This window comes from Ixodes scapularis, unplaced genomic scaffold (genome assembly GCF_016920785.2).
Source record: "Ixodes scapularis isolate PalLabHiFi unplaced genomic scaffold, ASM1692078v2 PGA_scaffold4__175_contigs__length_147842914, whole genome shotgun sequence".
Classification (NCBI taxonomy): domain Eukaryota; kingdom Metazoa; phylum Arthropoda; class Arachnida; order Ixodida; family Ixodidae; genus Ixodes; species Ixodes scapularis.
In genome coordinates, this window is record NW_024609879.1 from 100,517,949 (window position 1) to 100,532,794 (window position 14,846).

Here is a 14,846-nt window from a genome sequence, read left to right on the forward strand (position 1 = left end):
GCAACCCTGGTCCTTAACCTTCCATCCCTCTCCGCAACCCCCGAGCACAAGAAGCCACGCACACTATACACTCCGGTTCACCTTACGATGGACCACAGCAGACGCTACGGGTCATCCGAGCCAATCCAGCTCTGTGAACCTGTCACGTGACTACGCGCTCCTCCGGGCCGCTTCGGCACTTCCGAAAGTCACCTGAAAGTCACGCGGCATTGGATTGGCTCCAATTGGCTCGTAGCGGCCGCTGTGCTCATTTGTAAAATGAAATGGAGTGTACCCTCCGCCTTTTTGCTTTGAACAACGTGCATTCCCTGCGCAGCCGGACAACGAGAGGCGTGTTCTCTCCGTAAAACACACAAAGGGCCGTAAAAGATCGGAGGAGTTTCCCACGATACGGAAACGGTCGGTGCTTCAGTTGACGCGAGTGAGAGACACCGTCGGCTGCCAACGTAGGTGGGCGCGAATGCCAGATGACACAGGGTTGTTAGACACCGCCATTTGCGTTCGCCACCTCGCGAAAATAAAAACAAATAATGTCGCGAAAAGGAAACTAGATGCGGTAACATTCACATGAAGCCCATTTGCTCATAACTCTACAGAGTTAAAATTTTTAAAGAAATATGAAGAGCAAATCTGTTTGATGTGAGATTGCTTGCGACGGCCATGTGTTCCCTAGCGTTTCTTTTTAATTGGCCTCCTAATTAGCTTGTTCACATCGACGACACAAGCTCCTTTTATTCTTGAAGACGTTTTTTAAATGCCGTTAAACTCTCCTGAATATTTTTTTTTTTTTATATACAAGGGGTAATGGAACCTTGTACCCTTGTAATCAAGCTGGGTTCTTTAGTGAAATATTACTCTGCAATGACTTATGCACGAACAGCATACCCAAAGCCAGATATTTTAGTTTGGGCTGGAAAAGCAGTGCGTAAAGTCATAACGCACTTCCTATTACGTTTTACTCGAACAGCACATACCGTCACAGGAGGACCGATAAGCGTTGTCGTGCTGACAGGCGCATTCCGCATATCAATAAGAAAGAAGGTAAGAAAGAAGGTAAGAAAATTTAATAACTTTCTTACAAAGATGGTACGTATGAGTTGCTCATGTGGCTTCCCTCTCCCCTTTTCGTCTCGTATAGACCCCTTGTCCAGTTATATGAAACCCCCGTTGGAGAGAAACAGATTGCTTCCCTGTAGAGGTTGTTTTTACGATTTGTGTGGTATCACAAACCAAGTTACGATGTCTCCACTTAGCTGAAAGTAAGCTAAATTCTACAGTAGTATGGTATATAAAAAGCGCACAAATGTCGAGGACAAATAGAAAACACGCACAACAAAGAAGCGCTTACTCGACACCGATGGTTCGTTAAAACTTTCTTACGTGTTGTGTACGCAGTCGTCATGTACGTTTCTATTATTTTGTGCCCCACTTTTGTGCGCTTTTCACGCTTACTTCAAACTCATACCAAGTCGCCCAATTTCCTGACCTTCCATACTTTCATCTGCGAGCTTAATGATGGGACCAATTCAATAAAATGCAACCTAGTATTCACTGTCTATTATCTGCCCCTCCAACCCTTCACCCCCTTCACTTTTACCGGCAATTACCGAATGTGTATCGACTTCCGGATAATATCTGACTCGCCCCTGACTCCGGTCTTATTTGTAGCATATTGACAATTTTCGATGGAACCATAGGGCTCGAATTCTTCCATTCGCCCCCCCCCCCCCCTCCCCAAACACACACACAAATAATAAAATAAATATACATGGTACACAGCGGAAGCGCGTGAGTCTATAGATAGAAACATAGCGCGCATGCAGTGTGTACATGTACTGCTCGTCCCTGCAGACGCAGGAAGAAACCGAAGGCGGGCTCCTCTCAAGAGCGGGTGGTCCTCTCGGAGGACGATGCCTCTGATGACGCGGGGCGGAGGAGGAAGCGAAGAGTGTGACCCCTGCGTGCTGGAATGAAGATCCTCGTGCGGATGCTGGCTGGGTGCGTGCGAGTAATACCACCCGCAAGACAAGGCCTGCAACTCTCGTCCCCCCAAACGTCATCACTAGTGGGTCCACGCAGCGCCGCCTAGCTATAGCGTCAGCATCGCCGTCAGCGCGTCGTGTATAGCGTCTCACGGATCCACTAACGATGGCGTCGTGAGCAGGCCTCGTCTTCTAGCCGGTGTTGATGCGAGGCGCTGCTGCTGGGAATGACGCGTCTTCCCCCGGGGCTCTCAATTGTAGAGCGTCTGCCGAGGGTCTGGGAGAGACGCGTGGCGGTGCGGGAGACTTCGCTAACCGGACGAGCAAAGCCGTCGCGTTTCCTTTTACCCTTCTCTTAGTTTTCCTCGTGGTTATCGTGACCATGAAGAGAAAGGGCAAAGGCGTCTGCGGTGGGGCAAGTGGTTATCACAGGAAACAGGAGTTTGAAGCCTGCTCGCTTCATACATGTTTCGAAGGGTTGGGCAGTATAGCGATTCAAATGTATCGCGATGACACTGTAGAAATACTTTTTTTTTATCTGTACCTCTGTATCGCGATTCAATTTTTCAATGAGTACCTACATTTCAGTATGAAAATGCATTTTTTGTGCATTCCTTGTATCGCGGTACAATCGCTGGCCAATGTTTCTCGTTAGAATGTTCTAGAAATCAGTGACCCCCAAAGGAAAGCTCAAGAGACTGGTTGCTTTATATTTTCGTGCTTCAGAGGGTAGAAGGTACTGTAAATGGGACCTTGAGACTTTGTTATCAAGCAGACCAAGGTTTGTTTCTAACATTAAAGCACCGACATTTGGTGACTCCCTTCCCTATTTTCCAAAGATAACGTATGTCTTCCGGGTGTGCTTCAGTCGGGTAACTATTTATGGCGAATCAAAACGTTGAAGGCACTGGAGGTACGAGCTACGTAACTGTACATTGCACTCCAAGCCCCATCCACTGGGGCGAGCGTAAACTTCATTCCCTCCGATCATCAAAGAACATATTTTCATTCAACGGCGACGTTTTGAAGTGACTGCAGAAAAGGTACCGACATGGAACTAGAAGATGTTGACGTTTCTTGGATATTTGATAGATATACAACGAATTTAGAGGTTCATGTAATATTGCTTCGAAGGCGTGCAATATATCTAATGGAGAAGTGCGCTACATTCTGGATGGAAAGTATGTCAAACTTTTTGAAAACCCGCTAAGTTTTCACAGCTTTATATTAAAAGGAAATTGTCAATGCTATGCGAAACGAATTTCAAACTTGAGATCGTCCAAGTTCAACTTAAATCTTTACCTCACGGTTAGTATGAGCTTTTATTTTCACTGGAGGACATTTTTTTTTCGCCTTAAAGGTACAAACCCTGTTAACGAAGCATACCTCTTACCAAGTGCTGATTGTTAGGCAAATTGGTATGGTACGTTAGAAAACATGATTGCGCTTTGAAGACGGGGACATAGGAAGGACAGACACCACAGAGTGCTAACTTTCAACTGATTTAATTCAAGAACCTCAGCGTAGAAACACACTGCGTCACCGCAGTGTGTTTCTACGCTGGCGTACTTGCGGTCCGTCGCAAGGCCACGGATTGGTTGAGATGTGGTGCGGTGACGCAGTGTGTTTCTACGCTGAGGTTCTTGAATTAAATCAGTCGGAAGTTAGCGCTCTGTGGTGTCTGTCCTTCCTATGTCCGCGTCTTCAAAGCGCAATCATGTTTTCTAACCTACCTATTACCGCCTCCAAGCGAGGTCTTTATATACATAAAAAAAAACGAGAAAAAATATTTGCATGGTTTAAAACTTTCCTATTCTGAAAGCGGTCTACGTTTGTTTTGATATGAACCCGTGTTCGTTGACAATTTTGGAACGCTTAATCTCGTTTGCTAACATGATGCTTTCCCCAAATCGGCAACGGCTGACCGACAAGCTATTTGAGAAGCCACTTCTCATCAAATGTCGTCGAACGTAGAAGCAAGGTCGTATGTTTAGTTTTGTTTTGTATTGCTTTCGTAACAAAAGATAAAATATGTAGCAAAAACTTCTTTAATTTCGCTTTTACAAGTAGTACTTTTTTTTTGCTGGTAATGGAAGAGTTTACATCACAAAAATCTCTCTAAAGACAAACATATGTGAGTATTACTGCCCCGGCAAACTGTATACCTGCCTTTGTATTTCCAAATACTTTTCTATTTTTCAAATTCATTTCTGACATGTATCGCGATACTTTTGTACGGATGTATTTCATAATCAGTATTGTAGCTGTTTTCATCATGTACCCCAGCATTTAAATTTCCAACACACATTTTAGAATATCTCTGTCCAACGCCCTCGAACGAATCTGCAGACTGTTTTTGTACGACCAGTGAGACGGAACCGTGATTAAAGAAAGCGACACGCCTTGGAAACTGTCCGCAAACTATCTTTTGTGAAATGTATTAACCGCCTTACTGCGGCTCTAGTGGAATTATAGGTCGATGCGACGCAATTCGATTCGATAGGCCCATTCTGGGTCGCCGTCATCAGACGTTACGAATGACTCGATCAGGCCGAATTCTACATTTATTTTTAAGGAACATTCTTTTGTTTTCGATATTATAAATTTAACCATACACAATTTTTCTTGACTCTCGACCAACCGAATTTGGTCCACACCCGTACCGCCAACATAATTAAACAGGATCTAGGTTATACTACACTATCCGCGCCTAATTTCGCACAACTTTGGCAAGCCCGAACAGTTCCCGACACGCTTAAACGAACCTAACTATAACGGACTCAAACAACCAACTCATCAACCTGACCCACGACACTAGTCAACCCGACTCTACCCGACCCGACCCGATGCGACTCGCACTGTCAGATCACATAGCGGATGCAATCGGAACCAGCCCACACAGTTTCCGACAAAACTCCCCAAAACTTATCCCCCTTAATTGAACCGGGCTAAAACTGACCCAAACAACCAACGCATCATACCGACCCGACCCGACCCGACCCGACCCGACCCGACCCGACCCGACCCGACCCGACCCGACCCGTCCCGTCCCGTCCCGTCCCGTCCCGTCCCGACCCGTCCCGACCCGTCCCGACCCGACTCGACTCGGCCCGGCCCGACCCGACCCGACCCGACACTATCCGATCCGATCCGACTCGAGCTTAGTCAGACCACGACCGTCTTTACCCGATTGCACTAAATATGACACAACGACACGAAAAGATCCCTGTCACCGCTTGTGGCTCAATTTGCGAGCAAAAGTGACCAGCCTCGGTTTGACAGTCGGTAATCCCATTGGCATCGGCGGTGCTTTCACGGAATCTCGTTGCCTGATGTCCCGTCGTGAGCCGGCTAGATGGAGCACTTTTCCCCGCCGAGCCAGACACGACAGACTGGCGCCACTATGTCCAGCCGGTCGGCCACCAACTGCTGCGAGTTGATGCCCTTTCTGTACGGCGGCAAGAGCAAGAGAATGCTCGCCGTAGCCTCGATCAATTCGCCGCTTCCTCGTGCGCTTTGGTAGTTTTTTGTTTTTTTTTCGTCTCCACGTTTGTCTTGTCCGGGAGCCTTCTGGTTACTTTGGCTAACGTGTCTTGACCACAGTCTTGCTCCTTTCGAGGCGAGAGCGCCGACAACACATTGACGCGGTCGCTGTGTCTGTTGGTACGACGTCTGCACACGCTGGGGATCCTTGTTTCTTTGGCCGTTACCACTTGCGAGATTCGCGCAGCAGGAAGTTGTGACCAGGAAGCGCCTCTGTCTGAAGATGCGGCGGCGCCTGAGCTTTCTGCTTCTTTCTTAAAATAGAGTTATATACCTTGCGAAGTCTCCTCGCGTAACGCTTATGATGTGCAGGTGTGGGGAGTTAAATCGTCGCCACGGTAATGGGACGCTAAATAAGTGCCTAGGATGAAATTTCATCAAAATGCATTTTTCTTTGTTTGTTTCTACGTACAGTGAGGCCGTTTGGAATATATATTTATATTTATATCGGATGCACATGTGTTTTTCCGTATTTGTATTTCCACCCGACTGTTTAACTACACTGTGAATCTAAATCTACCATACTTACACTTTTACTACTTTCGAGCTTTGAAGTTTTATGAAATAAATGTAATAGCTCAGGGTAGCTGGTGAACGGTCATACTTATAAAACCACGAGACAAAGAAAAAAAAAAGAAAGAAAAGGGACAACACAACGACGTCTCAAGCTTGAGACGTAGTTGTGTTGTCCCTTTTCCTTTTTCTTTGCTTCCCCCTCGTCTCTGGCTTTTATAAGTCTGACTTGTTACCCGGTAAACACGCGGACAAAGCCCTGTCAATCACCGTGACAAATTCGCGAACAAAAACAATAGAAAAATGTTCGAGGTTGTGCTTAGGTTGGCAAATGCATACGTAACGAAATTATTTGATTAATTTTAACGTACCGTAACTTATGTTCTTGAGGCAGTGCAAGACTGTTGAGCTCGCATTATTCTAGGGAGTTATCGTTGCACCGCAAGTTTAACTTCTGTGAAAATCAACATATCCCTGCCTATATTTTCTGCTTCCACCATAAAACGGGTCGCCTATGTCCTTTCCACAATACATATAATACGCTCCTCTGTACATACCAACGACTTTTCATTTCGCCGTTCCATATTTTTCTACGCATGAACTATCAGTACAAGATGGCTATACCTTCATGTAAAACCGTTGCATTTTACCAGTCAGTCGCTCGAAAAAATTCTCCAGAAGGGAACTATACCTTTCGGCTTCTGTCATCGTTAATGATCCATTGTTCAAAAACAATGGCAGAGGAGCGATAGCGCAGGAGCTATTAACATCGTTTAGTGTTTTGAGACGCAAAGAGTAAAGTGTATTACTATCTTTCGTTTCTTTCCTGTTACCTTTCGTTGTATTCTTTCCTCTCTATGATGCCGAGTGTTATGGGAGTATCTGAATAAACAAAAACATATCCGCAAATTACACAATATTACATCTAGAGAGACACAGATCGATCAGGCCGTTTGTATCGCATTCCTCGCAGCTTGAACTGCAGCTGGACATAGTTGCGGGCTTTAGAGCACCTTGTATCGTGTAATGCCTGCGGCTTGGCGGATGACGCGGTCGTACCCGCGCAAATCTTTTGCCGGCTTTGATTAGTCCTCGATACCCTGGAGACAGAGGCGCGCTTACGGTGTGTTGACTAATGTCACATTCAATTGGGGCGCACCACACCGCACCGCACTGCACCGACGGACGCGTCGCGTTCACATGGTCGTGTCGGTGCGGCTGCACTACGTTCATTTGGGACTTGGTGCGGCGCACGACACCGGCGCGTTGCTGCACCAGCTGCACCGTCGAAAGGAGACCGTGCAGCTTCGCGCACTGCGGGCCGGCGCGGCCTTGAGCTACCGCTCTCCACCTCCTTCGGCCCCTTCTTTCCCTCGCTTCGTCTTCCTCGTCTCGGTAAACATGGCGGCTCGGGAGACTCTCGCTAGATGGCGCGCGCCGCCGCCCCACTCGCGGCGGATTTTGTTCAGTGGTCCACCCGTTTATGCTTTGCCCTTGAAGTGACCGCGCCAAGCGCGTTGCAAGGCGGAATGCTTCGTGTTCACTTGGTAGTGCGTCATACGCTGCACCCGCGCGGTGGCGCGGCCTTGGGGGCAGCATTTTCTCGGTGCTGCGTGCGCCCCAACTGAATGTGACATAACACTCATGGGGGACGTTTCACTAACGGTGAAATTTCCACGTTGTTAGAAGAGTCGGAAGTTATACGCTATACGTTAAATATTGTTCCCACATCAGTGTGACACCTAGGATGGAGGAACCCCCAAAACTATAAGCGTCGGGTTCATATCACTTTGAAATGTCGAAGGTTGCGATTGTTAGTGCCGGTTACGTTCAGACTATGGCTTCTCTTGGCTTCTATTCGCTTGTCGAAATGGCAAGGGTGACACCGCTTTGGTCCGCTTATACATCGCGCGCTGCGCTGGTAAGTTTTGTAAGCGGTGGAACGGTTGACAGGCTCTGACATTGTCCGAACACCCGGTAGAGTTTTCAGTTGCCATGCCTCCAGCACGAGACCGCGACCTCTTGTACAGGGACCGGACTGGGGAATTGTAGCGCCAGCATGTATAATTCCAGAACATTGCTGAAGGCAATAAGATAGAGGTGGAGTCGTGCGTCTCTAGACATAGACAAATATATGTTGTTGTTTTTTGCATTCAGGCTTGTTGAATGCATGAAATGAAGTAAGTCCTATAATTCACAAAAGTGAAAAAGATTACAGCCCAATACCACAACAAAAGAAGATCCCAGCGTGATGCCCGCTTAGATAGCATCAGAAACGAAGAACGTGTCTTTTTGTATTGTGTCTTATTGTATCATTAATCACCAACAATAAAACACGAAGAACGTGTTTTATTGTATCATTAATGACCAAGAATCTTCCTTAGCAAACGTGTCTTCTGCAGTGGTGTTCCGCAAGGGTCCGTTTTAGGGCCTCTATTGTTTTTAATATATATAAATGACTTCCCTAGCACTATTTCCCCCAAAATGCGCTTTTTTGCAAATGACTGCGTCGTCTATAACAAAGTAACACGTGTTCAAGATAACAACCAACTTTAAAGCGACCTAATTAAAATTTACAAATGATGCAATGACTTGTTGATGTCGCTAGAAAAATCTAAATGCAAACTAATTCGCTTCACTAGAAAAACATCTCTACTGTCCTACCAATACAACCTGAACTCTTATTTAATTCAGACTCTTACTATGTATAAATGTCTTGGTGTAAGGCTGATACCGGACCATTCCTGGAATAATCACATCGAAGCCATCACTGCTAACTCATCAAGAAGCCTTGGACTAATAAGACGTAACTTACAATCTGCACCTCCCACTGTCCGCAAGCTGGCGTACGACACGTACGTCAGACGTAAATTAGAATGTGACGCTACCATCCGGATTCCGCATCAAATTTACCTATTTAACAATCTCGAAGCAGCTCAAAACAGGGCTGCCCGATTCACCTTGTCTATCTATGATTCTTCCTTCAGTGTTTCCACCTTGAAAAGCCAACTAACCGTGTCATATTTGCAGCTCCGCCTGCAGGAAGAGTCTCTCAGCTCTGCCTTCTTCATAAACCTACTACCACATTCCAAACCTTAATAATGAGTTGCTATCATCCCCCAACAGAACATCTTCGCGCCTTAACAACACCCGTGCCGTCAAACGTATTTCAGGCTCTTCGAACGCATTTAATTGATCATTCCTTCCTCCGGCCATCAGCGACTGGAGCAACCTCCCATCATCCATTGTCACCAATCTGGACCCGAATAATTTTCTATCTTGTATAAAAATTCATATTTCTTCTTACTAGTTTTATGATTTGTGTAATTATGAGCAGTCCCGAGTATGTTAAGTGTGTTAAGTTTTGTTTCCTTCTGTGTTTTTTTAATGTATGGGCGTTTCTGTATTGTATGAATCTTGAATGCCCCCCCCCCCCCCCCTTTATGTGTTGCCCTTTACGGGCAAAGAAATTAAATGCAATGAAATTGTGTTCCCGCTCTTTGCTTTGTGTGAAGTTCTCCGGGGTTCTTGTCGGCGAAGGAAGCAATTCCACTGGCTGATTAGCCAAAATAAGATGATCAGGACTCGCCGTCAGGGCCGATAAGCGCTGATGACGTCACCAGGCAAAGCAAACACACAAAAACCGCAGGCTGGAGTGTCGACATGACGCAGCTCCCAGCGCCCTAATCAGCCGGAGCGCGTATACGTAACGGAAGTGTGGCCCCTCGTTGAGTTACAACTCGCTTTACACTGACACTGTAACACTTTCTCAGCTCATCCTGAGGGGCCGGCGAGATGCAGCTGAGGAGGAGGGACACCGTGGCGAAGAAGGCGGTGCGAGTTTTCTCGGCACGGCGGCCTTTGATCCGTGTCAAACAACTTGACTCTGCAGAGGGAAGTTGAAAGGTTACGCGAGATAGGGCCAGATAGAAGGACGACGTTCGCCCCTAACCGACATCCGGCGGCGGCGGCGGGCCCAGACAGCAACAGCAGCAGCAGCGCTCCGCAAGACGGCCGGAAACCAGCGGACGTCCAGGGAGATCTCCTCGCCCGAGGAGTGATTTACTGGGAGACCCGAGGACGACGACGACCGCGGCGAAGACCACGGGGAGGGAGGGCGGCCCACAGACGCCTATCTCTGTAAAGTGGGGGGCGGTGGAGGGGGGGTTGGCGTAGTACTACTGCTGCCGCTACGACGACGACGCCGCGTGGTCGTTTTCATTCACGAGTTGCGTGCGATGCGACAGTGGGTATAAAAAAAGAAAGGGAGGACATCTTCGTTGTTCGTTGTCTGCGTGGCATGGCGCGGGCTTGCCTCGACCGCTGGCTTTGGACTCGTTTTGCATTTCCGTACACGGAATTGTCTTCGTGTGCTTTGTCTTCGCGCAGCGGATCCGCCTTTTTTGCACTGTTTCCTGGTCTTATTCTTTTCGAGGGACAATGAAACCATGTTTTGCATGTTTGCTGTGACCGTATATTGCTTCCCCTAACGTCACAAAAGTCCATTGCGATGACCTTGCTGCTGAGCCCGTACGCGCGCTTAGCAGCAAGGACACCGCGATGGTCGCTCATGTGACGTGAGTGGAAGTAACTCCTGACAAATTTTGCAGTTATCCCGCCTTCAGCGTGAGTTTTTCTGTTTTTGATTACGTTTACGGGCGTTTCGATAGCTTCGAGCGTTCACGCGCAGCAAATGCACGGCGGCAGGCGACAACCGTGTGCAGGGAGCATTCAAAGCAGACGCCCTGCTGTTCTCCCTGAGAAGCGCAGGGCGTCTCTCTTCGATGTCCCGTCCTCCCGCACAGGGGAGGACGGGACATCCGAGAGAGACGTTCGTCGTGGTTAAGGTGCGCACGCACGCACGAGGCGCCAAGAACACCGAAGTGTTATTGAAGGTAGAAAGCTCACACTGGAAGGGCGGCACCTAAAGGACCTCCCTGCCCTTTTCATCCTGGCAGTCAATTCGCGACTGGATGGATGGATTGATGAACTCTTTGAATTGGGCGGCAGCTTGCGCCACCTATCTAAGGCTTCTAGCCACAAAAAACAGACGGAACATGGTGGAAAAACACTGAACTGGCCGGAACAGTTCCTCGCGATTTGTGCTCGTATCATGTGGCTTTCGTAATGGCATGTCGTCAGCGGTTGGCTTAATGGCTATCGTAGTGAAACGAGCTAAGGCGTGTTGCTTGTGTCCACGCAGCAACAGAAACGTCAGCAACGACAGAACGCAGGAACAACCGTAACTCATAATGGCCTAACGAATTTGGAAGCGTCTTGTATCGCTTCCCATGATATGTATAGGGAGAACAGTTGTCCCGGCGACCCTGCCGTTTATGTTGCATCAACGTGTTGCCAATGTCGTTCTGAATACTGCTTATGCCGCTGCGCGAGTCAGACAGTGTGCGATTTTCAACGCTGTTCAGCGCGGTAGAAGGGCAGTAGGTAGTCCTTCCATCACTTCCCATTGCATGGATATGCCTCTGGAGCTCGCTAACGCCAAAAACGAAACCGCAGGTTTTGAATGCAGTGTAAAAAAAAAAACGAGGCGAACACTTTTGAAGTCAGTACTTGCTTGATTAAACCCGAGCGTTGTGCGTTAGGCTGGCTTATGACACGGTACGACTTACTTGTTTACAGCCGGCATATTTGTCGTGAATGGCGATCCCTATTCGCAGCGAAAAGTTTCAGTATTGCCGCCTGGTGGAATTTTTTCATAACCCAGAGTGAGGACACTTCAACTTCCTCTGGTGGCTCAAGCACGTCCAATGCCAAGCTTTTATGCACTATGAAAATTAAAACATAACCGCGTGGGTAGCACGTGCACTGCCCATAGTGCGGAAAACAGAAGCGCCCCTACCGAGTTTCTCACCGTGAATAGGTCGGTGTACTCACGAATAGGGCTTAGACTAAGCGTTTTTTTAGAAAGGCGATGTTTTGGTACGTATTCCACTTCATACGGGCGTTGCCAAGATAACAATCGTCACCATCAATCTTTTCGTTATAACCATTCGCTTTTCAACGTGAATGATGGTAAATCCGCACGGCGCCGCAAAACGTTTGCTAAAAATATGCTGCAATGAACAATAATTATTAATCTTCTGTTTGTTCAACTGTAAACTATATGAAACTCGCAGCTCATATGATTTCAGAAGCTCTGACCCATTGCTGAATCGTGCTAACATCACAAACACTTTAATTTTACTCACAGTTAAGAAACAGCAACCAGACCGATGTGGGTCACGTTCCTCTCATCCTTAATAACTTCTGTTGCTTGCAAACAAGAGGTCACCTTACGTAGAAACAAAAAGAAATACCGCAGTTTAAGACCTATACTTGCGGCACTTGAAGCAGACAACATCATACGCCACAATTACGTATAGTTATAAGCTTCCGTTTTTCTTTTTTGGTTCCTTTAAGCTTTTAGCCTTTAGGTAAAGAAAATTATGTCTTCGTTAAGGATAATAAACTAACGCAATTATCGTGCCTAATTTACTCGGTCTTGCGGTTCTGCTCGTGTAAAAACTCGATTTCCGTTTCTTGTCTTCCTTCGATCGTTTTTCTCTCCCAATTAAAGGATGCCTCATCGAACATATTAACGTAGTGAATCTGGCTTATGTGGGGCACCGGCTTAAGTGGTACACTCTGTTAAGCGACACTCCCGCCACCTGCAGCGATCCCAGAGGAGGTACAACGGTGGCAGTGGATGCGGCAGGCGCCTGTTCTTATCTAGGTTGCTGCAGCAGCTTGACAGTTAAATTAAACCTCAACAAACCCGAGCTGGGACTCCGCGACGACAGCGGCACTAGCGGTCACTCCTATTTTATTATTATTATTTTTTCCCCGGAACTTCTATCACCAACCGCCAGGATCGCGATGTTCGACAGCCTGACACGCCGACTCTTGTGATGTCATTTGTGGCCATTTTGGGGTCAATTTCGATGCATGGGCAACACTACAGTTTTGTACACGTGCAAAAGAAAGTAAACGATTACAATTACAGTTGCATTTGGTTAAAACGCCTTATGTGGTTACTTGATTGCTTAAAAAGAAAAGTTATTGGCCGTTACTTTAAAAAAGTAACTGCCACTTTTCCCGATGACTTCATAATTTCAAAACGACAGATTTTTATGTCGGTTTGAAAACGGGTCTTTCGCACTGTCTATTATTGGATTGGAACCACCGAATTAAAGTTACATATCTTCTTAATCTACTAATGTGGGTAAACCATTCTTCTGTCGGAGACTTGGTTCCAGGCCTTGGCACGAAACGTGTAGAAACAAAACGCCATTTAAAAGGAAAGAAAGAAATAGCAACGGTTACAAGTCCTGTACGTCCGAATGTAATCAAATGTCTCTTGTCGGATGTGGGTCAAGAGACATATAAAAGGTCTATATATAGAACTATAAGGTCACGTGTCTAGTGGTCAAGGATGTGCAACATGACGGCGGCCGGGTGGGGGCCACTTTCAGCTGCCAGTTTATCACTCTAAGTCCCTCTACCTCGTTGATATCACCCGATAGTCGAGCCTTGCGTGCCCATTAGGCAGACTTGTACACGTAACTGAAAAAAGTAATCGATTACAATTACAGCACTGTAAGAAGTAATCGGTCACAATTACCAGCCTTCAAAAAGTAACCGAAAAATTACTCGAAAGTAATCGATTGCTTCCCCACGTTACTTTTCATTCAACTTTTTTTTATTACGGTAGCATAATCCTTGGGGTCTCGCCCTCATTTGTTTCGAAAGAAAAAAAACAAAAACAAAAACAAAAGCCTTTACCGTTTTCGTTTAGAGCTGAGCTAGTGACTTTAACACACCCACTCTCGTTAAAAAAGAAAAAAGGAGCGCTGTTTAATTAGATTAAACAAGAGGCTGGATAAGGTCATTTTTGATACAACGAAAACAATGCATCCGTGCTTAGGGGTTTCGAAAAAGAAAAAAATTACTGTTGCCCAGAGCTGAGTGACTCCAGCACATTTCATCTCTGCCCCCCCCCCCCCCCCCCCCCCCAAAAAAAAAAAAATAATAATAAATAAATAAAAATAAAACATTGAAAGTTTGTAATAGGTAATTTTGTAATTGATTAGAGAAAAAAGTAGTTCAATTACAAAGATCGTTACTCCTTAAAGGAAATAATTGAAGCCTTACAAAATTTCAGTAAAATGTAATCGATTAAGAGTAATCCATAACTTGTAACGCGTTACGTACAAGTCTGCCATTAGAAGTGTCGCGAACCGGCCGAGATTCGAGCTTGACCACGCTCGACGTTTTAAAAATTCTTGTGAAAAGTTCGACTCAGGTTCGACTCAGGTTCGACTGCGACGCGCACGCGCGACAGGCTGGCCTGTTGGCTTCGGATTGGATGGTGATGGCTGAGAGATCTATTAAGGGCAGCAGTGATTGATAATTTCAGTTAATAAAGTACAAAAATAAGTTATTAAGTTCAGTGATTAGAATTGGTTTCTTTTAATTGCAACTGCTCATAAAATTAAAATAACCATTTGCATAAAAAGTTCTCCAAACCTAGACATGCTTGCATCAAGGTCTGGCCTCACTGTCCACAAAGGCGGACCGGTCGAATCTGGCTAAAAGTTCGAAGCTTCGTCGTCGAACCCCGAAGGTTCGACCTAAAAATCAGGTTCGACAAAAGTTCGCGACACCCCTAGTGCCCATGCTTACCGGACTGCTGCCGCGGTAACCGGAGAAAACCACACCGGAGGGAAGCTCACCGGACAAAAGTTCACCGGACAAAAGCTCATCGGACAAAAGCTCACCCGTTTTTTCACAGACGCGGACAAAAGCTAA

General features: G+C 46.5%; 1 protein-coding gene across 1 annotated transcript in view; it reads left to right on the top strand.

The window, feature by feature from the left end:
• The first annotated feature begins 861 nt into the window (after positions 1-861).
• The window catches only part of LOC121837827 (lipase 3-like), a 213,600-nt gene continuing 199,615 nt past the window's right edge, over positions 862-14,846 (top strand). The window contains exons 1-2 of the mRNA XM_042293654.1: positions 862-1,041; positions 1,936-1,998. Of these exons, the coding sequence (XP_042149588.1) occupies positions 862-1,041; positions 1,936-1,998 (243 nt within the window). The remainder of the gene's footprint in view (positions 1,042-1,935; positions 1,999-14,846) is intronic.